General features: G+C 47.3%; 1 protein-coding gene across 1 annotated transcript in view; it reads left to right on the forward strand.

The window, feature by feature from the left end:
- Window positions 1-15,109, forward strand: part of SRSF6 (serine and arginine rich splicing factor 6) — a 54,707-nt gene that overhangs the window by 21,299 nt on the left and 18,299 nt on the right. The window contains exon 5 of the mRNA XM_033963106.1: window positions 4,925-4,984. Within this exon, the coding sequence (XP_033818997.1) occupies window positions 4,925-4,984 (60 nt within the window). The remainder of the gene's footprint in view (window positions 1-4,924; window positions 4,985-15,109) is intronic.

Below are 15,109 nucleotides of genomic sequence, written 5' to 3' on the forward strand. Positions count from 1 at the left end.
CAGTAAAGGTCAAAGGATCCTAATTATCCAACTAGATCTTTCCGCAGCCTTTGATCTAGTTGATCATACCATACTACTCCAGATACTTGATGCAATAGGGATCTCAGGGGTGGTATACAACTGGTTCCAAGGATACCTTAAAACAAGAACATACAGAGTTAAAATAAACGATAAGAAATCCAACACATGGTCTAATCCATGCGGAGTCCCTCAGGGCTCTCCACTTTCACCCATTCTATTCAACCTCTACATCTCTTCCCTTGGTACCACTCTAGACAACCTAAATGTAACATCCTTCAGTTACGCAGACGACATAACTATCCTCCTCCCCTTCGAAACCCAAGACAACTCCGCCACTGGACACTTGGAAACAATACTGGACGAAGTAGAAAAATGGATGACAAACCACAAATTAAAACTAAACTCGGACAAAACCAAATTCTTAATGCTTGAAACGGACAAAATCCCATCCATAACAGACCTGGAAATCAAAACTACCAAATACCCAATCCAGACCTCCCTCAAAATCCTGGGAGTGCTGATAGATAGATGCTGCACTATGCAGACTCAAATCAACAAAACAACCCAAAAAGCATTCTTCACAATGCGCAACTTACGAAAAATAAGGAAATACTTCGACAAAGAACACTACAGGATCATTGTTCAATCCCTGGTACTAGGACTTGTGGACTACTGCAATATCCTATATCTACCATGTCCTACAAAAATGATCAAAAAACTACAGACCATTCAGAACACGGCTCTCAGACTAATCTATTCCCTCGGAAAATATGACCACATAACTAACGCCTACCTAGACTCACATTGGCTACCGATCAGAGCCAGAATCCAATTCAAACTATACTGTCTAATCTTCAAAGTACTCAACGGTACAGCACCTGCCTATCTAATCGATCGCCTACACCGAAACCTTCCACCCAGAATAAGAAGAACACTGACACCATTCTCATACCCACCACTCAACGGCACTCATCGTAAAAAGCTTTACGATAACCTCATAGCAACGCATGCAGCAAAACTCGAACCCTCCATAACCAGATTGTTAACCTCAACATCTGACTTCAAAGCATTCCGCAAAGAACTCAAAACGCTACTTTTCAAAAAGCATATTCAAAACACCTAATCTCCTCTTCCACATACACCGACCAGGTTACCCACTCCCTGACACCATATCCTCAACCGACCAAAAAATAAAAAATAAAAAATAAAACCTAATTCTTCCTACCGATTTATTACCTACCAACGCCTGGAAAAAGATTTGATATGTAATGTAATATAACTGCTCTCACCCAATGTTACCAAGTCTATACTCATTCTGTAACTATGTCTTACCCTAAATGTCACGTACCCTCCTGGAAATGTCCAGCTTCTTCTTATGTAATCCGCTTTGAACCGCAAGGTACAAGCGGAATAGAAATCACTAATGTAATGTAATGTAATGTAATGTAATTAGGAGAAACGCTAGCTGCATGGGTTAAGGATTGGCTGAGCGGTAGACTTCAGAGAGTGATGGTAAATGGTACCCCATCCAAAACATCGAATGTGACCAGTGGAGTACCACAGGGCTCGGTCTTGGGTCCAATCCTATTCAACATATTCATAAGTGATATGACCCAAGGGATCAGAGGAAAAATATCATTGTTCGCCGACGACGCCAAACTGCAACATAGTAGGTAAAAGCACTATGCCTGACAATATGACACAGGACCTACTACTATTAGAACAATGGTCATCGACTTGGCAGCTTAACTTCAATGCTAAAAAATGCAAAGTGATGCACCTGGGTAAAAGAAATCTGTGCAGGACTTACACGTTAAATGGTGAGACCTTAGTTAGAACCACGGAAGAACGGGATTTAGGAGTAATCATTAGTGATGACATGAAAACTGCCAATCAGGTGGAAAAGGCTTCCTCTAAGGCAAGGCAAATGATGGGTTGTATCTGTAGAGGTTTTATCAGCAGGATGCCAGAGGTCATAATGCCACTGTACAGATCCATGGTGAGACCTCATTTGGAATATTGTGTTCAATTCTGGAGACCACATTACCGGAAAGATGTGCTGAGAATGGAGTCTGTTCAGCGGATGGCCACCAGGATGGTCTCGGGGCTCAAAGATCTTCCGTATGAAGTAAGGCTGAATAAATTGCAGCTGTACTCACTTGAAGAACGAAGAGAGAGATGGGACATGATCGAGACATTTAAATATATCACGGGTCGTATCGAGGTGGAAGAGGATATCTTCCGTCTTATAGGACCTTCTTCCACCAGAGGGCATCCGCTTAAAATCAGGGAAGGGAAATTTCATGGAGACTCCAGAAAGTATTTCTTCACTGAGAGGGTGGTCGATCATTGGAATGAACTCCCACGGCAGGTGATTGAGGCCAACAGCGTATAAGATTTCAAAAATAAATGGGATATTCATGTGGGATCTCTAATGAGGTAAGGGCAGGGGGTGGTGAGCAAAATCAAAGAGAAGGGTCAATAGAGTGGGCAGACTTGATGGGCTTTGGCCCTTTTCTGCCGTCATTTTTCTATGTTTCTACGCTGATAGGGCTAGTCTTGGTTAGGGCGCTGGTCTTAGACCAGAGGGCCGCTGTGTGAGCAAGCTGCTGGGCATGATGGACCACTGGTCTAACCCAGCAGCGGCAATTCTTATGTTCTTCCATATTCCCATTATCAAGCATACCAGAAAATTCTTTGTCATGTTCTGGAATATCATTAGTTTTCAGCTCTTTGCCTTTTGGCCTAGCATCAGCTCCTCATGCCTTCCCCAGGGTTGTGGCAGATCAATTGAAGATGGGGCTGCAGGTCCGCTTGTACTTGGATGATTGGCTCATCAGAAACTTCTCATTGGCTGAGGGTCAACACACAGTAGATCGATTGGGTGGTCCAGGTCCTGGAGGGTCTGGGTTGGATTGTGATTTGCAAGAAAAGCAATTTGACTCTCAGTCTCGAATATCTATGGGTCTTGTCCAACACAGTAGCTATGCTCTCAGAATTCTTGTCTTTTAGACAAAGCAGTTCCATCTACATGGGACTATCCCCATGTCCTGGGGTCCATAGCATCCTCCATACATGTGATCCCTTGCTCTCCCATTGGGCTCTGTAGAGTCAAGTGTTGCAGACAGCTCTTCCTTGGACTCTGGAGGCCTGGGCCAGTATGAATTGGTGGTGGCTTCCAGTCCCTCTCTAGAGGCATGCTACTATAGATTGCATCTTGGGTAGTTGTGACGATGGATGCCAGTCTCTGGCTGTGGAACCATTATAGCTGTTATCCCACTCAGGGGCATTGAGGGTCCAATCTATATGGAGGATCCTGATCGTTTTGCCCTTATGGCATGGCTATTGAGTGCGAAGGTTATTTTTTGTCATTTTTACTTTTCTGAAATCTGAGAAGTCAACTGTCTGCCTATGCTAAGACATGGAAGCTTTTCCAGCATTGGTGTGACCAGGCCGGTGTGGAGCTGTATTCTTCTCCAGTTTCAGTGATATTAGCCTTTCTCCAGGCAGGCCTCAAGGGCCTCGCCATAACTTCCCTTTGGGTTCAAGTCACTGACCTCTTGTTTGAGAGCCCGAGACCATATTCCTTTGCTTGCATCTCGCCCTGATGTGGACAGATTTTTGTAAAGATGCTCTTCACATAGCCCTCCAATCAACCGTCATTCTCTTCATGGAATCTTAACTTGGTTTTATCTTGTCTCACCAAAGCTCTGTTGGAACCTCTGGACCTGATGCTACAGGCAGATTTTCAAGTCACCACTACTTCAGTGAGATGTGTCTTGTCACTCCAGGCTCCATCTTGTAGAGAGCCTTTCTTGGAGGCAGGGATCTCTTCAGACTTCCAGGTTACTCAAGCAGTGCATTTTGCCTGTTTCAGCCTACTGGCTCTAAGAGATGGGACTGTATTTTCCAGGAATCAGATGTACACAGATTAGTTCTGCACTATCTAGAAGTCACAAATGCATCTCTCATTTTACCATCTTTTGTGCGACTCTTTTACACAGGGTGCTCCCACTTCTAAGGCTACTATTTCCAGCTGGCTCTGTAGGGTCATTTAGTCAGCCTACATTCTTTGTAGTAAAGTCCTGTTTCTGCTAAGGTGCATTTTACTAGGAGCATGACCTCATGGCTCGAGGCACGCATGATCTCCCCTGAGATTTGTAGAGCAGCTCCTTGGTCTGCTCTGCACATTTGCCAAATTTTCCAGAGTAGATATGGCAGCAGGACAGAATTGTGCTTTTGGGTCCTTGGTCTTGAGGGTCGGTACAGTCAGTTCACCCTGGATTTTATGAGACTGCTTTTGTACGTCCTGCATGTCTAGAATGTCTCGCCTATTGCACTGAAAAAAAGATTGTCCTTAACTTGACCTTTTCCAGTAGATAGGTGAGATTCTAGATGCCTACTTTCTCATTCTGCTTATGCTTCTCCAAGTTTGAGGATTTCTGTATATGTTCCAGGTGCATGCAGGGGTGTTTCCTGAGCTCCATGGCTGCCTTTGTTTTCTTGTTTCCATTTTGAGCAGAACAGTTGATTCTTGGGGAATGTTCCCATTGGTGACCCTACTTCACATACTGTCAATGGAGCTCTTTGTTCTTGGGTACTACCTGCAGGTGGTGCTAGAGCTCTCAGTGAAGTAGAGGAGGGCCATAGAAAAAACAGGAGTGAATTCCTTCTGCATATGGCATGCAGCCATTGGGAGATAACCCACATGTCTAGAATGTCTCGCCTATCTGGAAAAGATATCAATGTAAGGACAATCTCTATTAGAAAGGTGTTGTAAAAAGATAACATGTTAATGGAGATCTGGCACATGTGTAGTTCTTTAGGATAAGTAAATCCTAGATTAGCAAAGTATGGGTAAATTGGCCTAAATTCATTATCTTCTAATGTATGCTTTACACAGGTCCCGATCTAGAAGTAAGAGACGCACCCGCAGTAGGAGTCGCAGCAGATCTCGTTCACGGTAAGTTTGTTTTGGTTGCTAATAGGTACTTAAACTCTCATAGCTAGAGGTAGATATTTAGTGTATTTCTAATCTGCCTAGCGTTTAGTAAGAACATAAAAATAGCCTTGCTGGATCAGACCAGTGGTCTATCTAGCCCAGTATCCCATCTTCATGGAGACTAATCCAAGTCACACCGGCACAAGCCCAAATAGTAGCAGCATTCCATTCTACCCATCCAGAGCAAGCAGTTTCTCCAAGAGTACAAAAGAACATGCATAAGGTAAGTTTCAGTTTAATAAAAATTTCTATACCGTCTATCATTCTAAGCGGTTTGTACATAATAAAATAGGGGCAACATACATTAAAACATACAGGACCTAAGAATTACATTATAAAATAGGAAAGAGCCATTTAGGGAAAATACAAAAGGAAGGGAGATCCCATCTGATGACTGTTTCATAAGGTAAGTGCATTGGAGGTTGAATGCATCTATAAAAAAACATTTTTCGTTTTCCTTTGAAATCATCTAGCATAGCTTCATCCATAGTTCCGGGGGTAATGAGTTTCAAAGAGATGGGGCTGTGATGGAGAAGTTTGTTTGTGTAGTGCTAATATGGAGAGATGGCACCATTAAAAGATTTTGTGATTGATCTGTGTTCTAGCTGGGGAATAGGGAATTATTCTAACACATCCACATTTGTTACATCTACTGGATTCTGTATGTGATTTATCTCTTACCATGAACTGGGTTTGCAGAGTGAAAATAGTGGTACCTCAGAATCCGAACGGCCCAGAACTCGAACAACTTGGAATCCAAACTAAATTCAAGCAAATTTTGTCCCAGATTCCGAACTCACTTTGGAATCTGAACACCCTGCACAGACCCCCCCAGGAGCCGGCAGTATTTCTTCCTCCCCCCCACCCAAGGCCACCAGTGCTGCTCCCTCCCTTTGCAATCGCCTCCTCCCCCACTGGCCCTGTCCTTACCCATGCGCCGCTGGTCTTAAAGTGCCTGACCACAGTTTGCTGCTGGGCCTTGAGCATCTGTGCATGCTCAAGGCCTTCTGGATCTCGCCCTCTCCGATATTCTTGGTAAGGGTGAGATCCAGAAGGCCTTGAGCATGCACAGATGCTCAAGGCCCAGCAGAAAACAGACGATAGGTACTTTCTAACACTGGCAGCTCACAGGTAAGGACAGGGCCAGTCAGTGGGATGGAGCAGGCGATCGCGAAGGGAGGGAGCAGCGCCAGTAGCCTTGGGGGGAGCATGGAAGTCGGGGTGAGTCCGGCAGGAGTTATCCAGCAGCTAAGATCCCGGCGGAAGGGGGGTAGTGGCATCCGGGGTGGGAGTTGGCAGCATCCGGGAGCAGCAGGGCAAATGGTGCCTATCTGGGTTCGGTGACAGCAGCGGTGGTTTGATTTTCAGCCAGCATCCTGGAGCCAGGGCGCACCACCACCCGCACAACCTGCAGTTTCTATTTTCAATGGGAAAAATTGTCTTGGAACTCAAACAGGGTTCTGGAACGGATTAAATTTGTATTCCAAGGCATCACTGTACTTACAGCTTTGAGCACCTCTATAGAGGTAGAGCCTCAGTCCACACCTTGTTTTTCTCTGCAAGCGAACTGTGCAAAGGTGTTCTGCTTAGCTTTTTGCTTTCTTGAATTTGGTTGGGTTTTTTTTTTCTGAGGCTTCAGTGCCCTGAGACCCCCTCCCCCCATTCTTGGAGTTTCTTCCTGGGAAAGGACACAGATCCATGGTTCCGGTCTGCAGGGCAAGGCTTGGGTGGCCAGCCTGCTTGTTCCAGGATTGAGGTCTGTTCTTCTGGGAGCCAGCTCACCTGAGTATCTGGCTTGAGCATAGGCTGTGGGTGCCCTGAGTAAGAACCCTTGAGGTATCAGGATGCTGGCTGCATGTTTATCCACAGCCATTGCACTCTTGAGGTCCTGGGGTGGAGATCGGTCCATCTGACTCGCAGCCTGAAGGTGGCCACCTTGGATTTTAATCATATCTGCCTAACCCCCTACCCCAATTTTGCTCCTGGTTGGAATGGATTCTTTGGGGTGAGGATGCAAATTCATATCAAATTTGTGCCAAGTTACTGGCGGAAGAGCGTCCATGCGAAGGAAGGGCAGGAGCTTGGAAACTTCTGAAAGCTAAGTTACTCAATTTCATGTTCTGTTAACACTGATTTATAGCATACCTGCTTAATTTCTCTTCTTCCTAATTTGTTACATACTAAAAAAAAAAAATTATTTGTCCTCTGCTAAATCATTTCCTCTTCATCATAGGATGGGATGCAAACATACCAGGATATAATCTTTTTAGGAAGGACAGAGGTAGAGGAGTAGTTCTATGTAAAAGATTAATATCCAAGCAACTGAAATGCAAGGGACCTGGGGAGAGGAAGAAGCGCTATGTATCGCGTTGAAAAGAAGATACAACTTCTATCTACATGACTGTAGTCTATAGACCTCTGACTCAGTTGCGGCAAATAGATCAAGATCTGATTGTGGATATCCAAAAGTTTGGAAAGAAGGTGCTGCTGTTGGTGACTTCAGTCTGCCGGATATGGACTGGAAGGTTCCATCTTTGGAATTGTAAAGAAGTAGGGATCATGGATGCTCTGATCAGAAAAATGATGACGGAACCCACGAGGGAAAAAGCAATATTGGATTTGGTTCTCATAAATGGGGAGTATCTCTAATGTTCGAGTGGGTGTCCACCTGGGAAATAGCAATCATCAAACGGTTTGGTTTGACATAACAGCTAAAGTGAAGTGGAGGCCACACACAACTCCAAAGTCCTAGATTTCAAATATACAGACTTTAGTAAAATGGAGAGCGTACCTGGAGGACATAAGGAAAGTGCAGAAACAGTGGTCTAAGCTGAAAGGAGCAATAAAAATGACTACTGACCTTTATGTGAGGAAAATAAATAAAAACGAGAAAAAGGAAACCGAAATGGTTCTCTAAATTTGTGGCAGAGAAAATAAAGGCAAAAGAGCTGGCATTCATGAAATATAAAAATAACCAAGAGTACAGAAAGGACCAGGGCTGTGGAGTCGGTAGATAAATGTTCTGACTCAGACTCCTCAGTTTTTTGTACTTCAGACTCCGACTCCAGGTACCCGAAATTTCCTCCGACCTCGACTCAGACTCCACAGCCCTGGAAAGGACTACGGGTGAAACTGAAAGAAGCCAAGAGATATGTCTGAAAGTGGAAAAGCAAATGGCTAGGAATGTGAAAAAGGAGACCAATTTTTTTTTCAGATATTATTGAAAGGAGGAAGATGAAAAATGGAATTGAGACTGACGTATCTATGTGGAAAGTAATGAGGAAAAGCAATCGGTTAAATAATTCCTGGAAAAGGACCGATAGGTTCTGTCCGGCAAAGTTACATGAAAATGGAGTAGATACAGTTCTGTTTATAGAAGAAAGTGTTTATGAACAACTTGAAAAATTGAATATGGACAAAGAGATGGGACTGGGTGGGATCCATCCCAGGATATTGAGGGAGCTCATAGGTTCTGGTGGGTTCTATTAAAGATTTGTTCAACAAATCTTTGGAGATGGGAGTGGTTCCTGGGGATTGAAGAAGAGTAGATGTGGTCCCTATTCACAAAACTGGTCGCAGAGATGAAGTGGGAAATAAAGGCCGGTAAGCCTCATTTCCATTATTGGAAAAATAATGGAAGCATTGCTGAAAACGGATAGTGAAATTCCTTAGAATCAAATGGGTTACAGGATCCGAGGCAACATGGTCTTACTAAAGCTAAATTGTGCCAAACAAAGTTATGGCTCAAAAGTGGTGAACCGCCAGAGGGTGGTGGTTAATGGAACTTGTTCTGAGGAGGGAAAGGTGAGTAGTGGAGTCCTTTTGTGGATGATACCAAGATTTGTAATAGAGTAGACACAGGAGGGAGTGGAAAGCATGAAAAAGGATCTGCAAAATTTAGAGGAATGGTCTAATCTGGCAACTAAAATTCAATGCAAAGAAGTGCAGAGTAATGCATTTGGGGATTAGAAATCGGAAGGAGATGTATGTGCTGGGAGGTGAGACTGATATGCACAGATGGAGAGAGGGACCTTGGGGTAATACTGTTCTTTGCCTTTAGATCTTCAGACACTGACAAGGCGGTGGCTGTTGCCAGAAGGATGCTAGTCTGTATAGATAGGTGTGACCAGTAGAAGAAAGAAGGTGTTGATGCTTCTATACAGGTCAGTGGTGAGGCCCCACTTGGGTGTTCAATTTTGGAGACCTTATCTGGCAAAGGACATAAAGACTTGAAGCAGTCCAGAGGAAGGCGACAAAAAAATGGTAGGAGGCTTGCACCAGAAGACGTATGAGGAGAGACTGGAAGCCCTGAATATTTATACCCTAGAGGAAAGGCGGGACAGGGGAGATATGATTCAAACGTTCAAATACTTGAAAGGTATTAACAGAGAATAAAAACCAGAGGGCATAATTTGATGTTGAGGGGTGGTAGACTCAAGCATAATGTTAGGAAATTCTTCTTTACGGTGAGGGTGGTTCATGTGTAGAATGCACTCCCAAGAGAGGTGGTGGAGCAGAAAATGGTGACAGTTTAAACAAGCATGGGATGACCACATAGGATCTCTAATCAGAAAATAATGGGTATACATCGCAGGAACTAAGGACAGTACTGGGCAGGCTTGCATGGTCTGTCCCATATATAGACATTCAGTTGAGGACAGGCTGGAGAGGGCTTAGATGGCTGGGATGGTTAAGATGGGCTGGAGTGAGCTTTGGAGACTTCAGCAGATGGAACCTAAGCACACTACCAGGTGGGGCTCTGGGCTTCTGGTCCAGAAATATCTAAGAAAAAGGACCATTTAAATTTAATCTATGGAGCATGTATGGTTGGGCAGACTGGATGGACCATTCAGGTCTTTATCTGCCATCATTTACCATGTTGCTATGTCCTCCAGAGCTGGTGAACTGTTTATGGGTCCGACATAAGTGTAAAATTACCCTGGACTTTTTCTCTTGTTGATGCAAAGCAAAGGCACATGGCATCTGGAGACCCCGCATGCCCAGCCAGAAGACTTGCAGGCTTCCTTTACTTCCTCTGCACCAGGCTTCTCGCCAGAACAGGGGGCACAGCCTGCAGGCATGCAGCCTTCAACTCACTCACTGGCAGCCCAAAGATCAGTCTTGCAGAAGCATTCCCAGCATTGTGGCAGCAAATTTTCTCATCCAACTACTGTGAAGGAGCTGAAAGCAGGTTGAAGCACAGATCACGTCAGATCAGTGAGTACACAGGCTAACAGCCTGTGAAAGACATCGGAGTGGAGGGGAGGGGTTGGAGAAATGGGGTTCTGAGTTTCTGGATGTTCCCCCTCCCGAAATCCTAAAATTGCCATGTTGGCTTGGAAAGTGTGAAACGTATTGTGATTTTGGTGCAAAGTTATTAGTGGCAGCCATCTTGGATTTTTTATCAATCTTTTTTCTAAAGCTCCCTACTTCAAAACTGGAAACTTGCTGGGATGGAGTCTTGGGCTCTCATGTGGATTCTTGCCAGGATTGCACATTTAGTGCTTTTAGAGCATCCTTGCAACTTTTCCCTGGCACCCTGATGTGTGTTATCCCAGGATAAGCAGGCAGCATATTAACGCATGGGTGACGTCACCGGAGCCCTGGTACGGACATTTTTCACTAGAAAGTTCTAGTTGGCCGCACCGCGCATGCACGAGTGCCTTCCCGCCCGACGGAGGAGTGCGTGGTCCCCAGTTTCTTCGTTTCCGCGGAGCGAAGAAGACGCATGTGGTTTCAACGGCCGTTGAAAACATCCTTTTTGCCTTCCCGCTCGCGCTTTTTTCTCGTTTTTTCTCTTTTTCCCCACTTCAGGTTCTCTTTTATTCAATTCAAAAAAAAAAAAAAATCTCTCGATTTTTCTCTTTTTTTGAAACCGGCCCCAGTGGGGCCTGTTGTCACCATACAGGCCTCCGGTTTTGATTTTGCGGAGGCCGTGTTTCCCATCATGCCCCCTCAACCGGGCTTTTAAGAAGTGCCAGCGGTATGCACGCCCGATCTCCCTCACTGACTCACACAATTGGTGCCTACAGGGTTTGGGTCCAGAGCATCGGGCTGACACCTGCACCCACTGTGCCACCCTTAAGAAACGCACCTTAAAAAATCGGCAGATCCAGCAGAACATCTTTTTCGGTACCGGATCTGCTATGGAACCTGCCGCGACGTCGACAGTACCACAAAAGACGGCACCGACCACTTCGACGCCCGATCCTTCCTCGGGGTCGCTGGCACCAGGTAAGCCGGCTAAGAAGCCTTCCACCTCCCTTGAGCGCCCGCCTGCCACAGTGGCGACGCCGGTCCTCCCGGCCTCGCTCCACCCCGATCTCGGTGAGTGCCTCGTCATCGGCCTCCTCATCGCCGGGGCGTGGAGCAGCACCTATGGAACCGAAAAAGAAAAAAGCAGTCCCAGTGCCACCCCTGGATGACCGCATCGCAGCCATACTCCATGACAAATTGCAGGAACAGCTGCAGCAACAACTCCAGCACCTGTTACCGACCCTCTTGGCACCACTTCTTTCGGTACCAGACCGGCCCGAGCCTCGCACCATCCCACCGGTGTCCACCCCCTCGGTGCCACTCAACACTTCCATGCCAGTCCTCTCAGCTGAACCACCCCGTTCTCATCCTGTGGTACAGACCCGCTCTGAGGTCGATCCTCCTCAGGACCAGGAAGGGCACCGGTCTCCCCGGGACCGGGATCAGCACCGGTCTTCCTCTCCCGGTACCGTCTCCATGTGCTCTGGCAAGTCTCTTTCTAAAACCCACCACACCGAGCCTTCCACCCCGACATCTCGGCGTGTGCACACTGATATCAGGGACCCGGACTTATGGGAAAAATCCCCACCCGGTACGGAGGAGGACGCATCATCCACAGACGAGGAACCCTCAGTGACCAATACCGCTTCCAAGCCTGAGCAATCCTCTTTCACCAAATTCCTCAGGGAGATGTCGGCGGCTCTTTCTATTCCTTTAGAGTCCGACTCCAAAAAGTCCCAGGCCTTTCTGGATGCCTTAGACTTTGAACAACTTCCCAAAGAGTTCCTCAAGTTACCCGTCCATGACATACTGCGGGAAACTTTTTATAAAAATTGGGAAAATCCACTCTCTGTCCCCGGAGCTCCTCGTAAGCTTGACAGCCTATACAGGGTCATCCCAATTCCGGGTTTTGACAAACCTCAATTGCCCCATGAGTCTCTCCTAGTTGAGTCTACATTAAAGAAAACTCAGGGCTCCAGTGTTTATGCCTCCACCCCTCCTGGCAGAGAAGGCAAAACGATGGATAAGTTTGGCAAACGCCTTTATCAAAATGCCATGCTAGCCAACAGGGCGAATAATTACACATTTCACTTCTCATTTTATATGAAGCATCTCGTACAACAACTATCCGCCCTACAAAAATACATCCCTGAACGCAAAGTTCCACTCTTTCAACAACAAATTTCCAGCCTCCTTCAACTGCGGAAATTCATGGTGCGCTCTATTTATGATTCATTTGAGCTGACCTCCTGAGCGTCTGCCATAGCTGTTGCCATGCGACGTCTGGCCTGGTTGAGGGTATCTGATCTTGACATCAACCACCAAGACCGCCTAGCTAACGCACCCTGTCTTGGGGATGAACTTTTTGGGGAGTCCCTGGATTCAACCACCCAGAAGCTCTCAGCACATGAGACCAGATGGGACACTCTGGTAAAACCTAAAAAGAAGGCTCCACCTGCTCGTCCTTATAGACCACAGTCCTCTTACCAGCGCAGGTTCTCGGCCAGGCCTCTCAACCCACCCCAACAGCAGCCTCGCAGACCTCGTCAACAACACACTCAGGCTTGCTCTCAATCTCACCAACCTGCCAAGCCTCTTCCTCCGTCAAAACCATCTCAGCCCTTTTGACTCCTTTCTCCAGGGCATAGCCAGTCTTCCACCATCATTACCTCTTCCTCAGCCAATCGGAGGACGTCTCCAACTCTTCCTCAACCGTCGGGAGGTCATCACATCAGACCTGTGGGTCCTCAACCTCATCCGCCACGGCTACTCTCTCAACTTCCAGACTCTTCCACCAGACAACCCTCCTATAGAGTCTGCGTCCCACTCCTCCCAGTCCCTTCTCAGGGAGGTCCAATCCCTCCTTCTCCTCAATGCCATCGAAGAGGTTCCCACAGACCAAAGGGGTCAGGGATTCTACTCCCGCTACTTCCTGGTTCCCAAGAAGACAGGAGACCTTCGTCCCATCCTCGATCTCCGGGACCTCAAGTGTCTGGTCAAGGAAAAGTTCAGAATGCTCTCCCTGGCCACGCTTTATCCTCTTCTCTCTCAACACGACTGGCTATGTTCCCTGGACCTCAAAGAGGCCTACACTCGCATTCCAATCCATCTGAATTCACGTCGCTACCTCCGATTTCAGATACAGCACCGCCACTATCAGTACAAGGTGTTACCCTTTGGCCTCGCATCATCGCCCAGGGTGTTCACCAAGTGCCTTATTGTGGTGGCGGCCTTTCTCAGGTCTCGCAACCTCCAGGTGTTCCCCTACTTGGACGATTGGTTGGTAAAAGCATCTACGTCTCCACTTGTGCTACAAGCCACTCAGTACACCATCTCCTTCCTCCATCTCCTGGGGTTCGAGATCAACTACCCCAAGTCGCATCTACTTCCCACACAGCGACTTCAGTTCATTGGAGCCGTTCTCGACACCACTCATGAGGGCGTTTCTCCCCTCCGACCGCCAATGGACCCTGCTCCACCTCTGCCGTCAGGTGCTCCTTCATCACTCCATTCCAGCTCGGCAGATGATGGTCCTCCTGGGCCACATGGCCTCGACGGTCCATGTGCTTCCTCTGGCGCGACTCTACCTCAGGACACCTCAATGGACTCTAGCCAACCAATGGTCACAGACCACAGATCCTCTTTCTCATCCCATCTCTGACATCGTCTCTTCAGCAATCTCTTCAATGGTGATTGAACTCATCCAATCTTTCCAGGGGTCTACTCTTTCATCTACCCCCTCACTCCATGATCATAACCACAGATGCCTCCCCCTATGCATGGGGCGCTCACCTGGGAGAACTTCGCACTCAGGGACTCTGGACCCCTCAGGAGCGTCAACATCACATCAATTTCCTGGAACTCAGGGCCATGTTCTATGCCCTCAAGGCCTTCCAGCACCTTCTCTACCCTCAGGTTCTTCTCCTGTGCACAGACAACCAAGTCGCCATATACTACATAAACAAGCAAGGCGGCACCGGATCTCCCCTCCTCTGTCAGGAGGCCATCCGCATCTGGACCTGGGCCACGGCCCGCAGTCTCTTCCTCAAGGCGGTCTATATCCAGGGCGAACAGAACTCCCTGGCCGACAATCTCAGCCGCATCTTTCAACCTCACGAGTGGACCCTGGATCCTCCCACACTCCACTCCATCTTTGCTCTCTAGGGCACTCCTCAGGTGGACCTCTTTGCAGCTCCTCACAACCATCAGCTGCCCCAGTTCTGTTCCAGACTCTTCTCTCCTCATCGTCTGGCCCCGGATGCATTCCTGCTCGACTGGACAGATCGGTTCTTCTATGCCTTTCCTCCACTGCCTCTGATGTTGCGGACGCTATTCAAACTCCGCAGTGACAGAGCCACCATGATTCTCATCGCTCCTAGGTGGCCTCACCAACACTGGTTCTCCCTCCTGCTCCAGCTCAGCTCCAGGGAATCCATTCCTCTTCCTGTGTTTCCTACTCTACTTACGCAGCAGCATCAGTCTCTACTACATCCCAATCTGTCCTCGCTCCACCTGACAGCTTGGTTTCTCTCAGGCTGACCTCTCCAGAGAATCTGTCTCAGCCTGTCCGTCGTATTTTGGATGCCTCTAGGAAACCGGCCACCCTCCAATGTTACCATCAGAAGTGGACCCGGTTCTCCTCTTGGTGTCTACTACACCATCACGATCCCACCTCATTGGCGGTGGAAACTGTACTGGACTATTTGCTCTCTCTGACGCTGGCCTCAAGTCTACCTCAATCAGAGTCCACCTGAGTGCCATCACTGCGTTTCATGAGCCTATCCTCTGAAAAGCTCTTACGGCTCATCCCCTGGTTTCCTGGTTCATGAG

This window comes from Geotrypetes seraphini, chromosome 11 (genome assembly GCF_902459505.1).
Source record: "Geotrypetes seraphini chromosome 11, aGeoSer1.1, whole genome shotgun sequence".
NCBI lineage: Eukaryota > Metazoa > Chordata > Amphibia > Gymnophiona > Dermophiidae > Geotrypetes > Geotrypetes seraphini.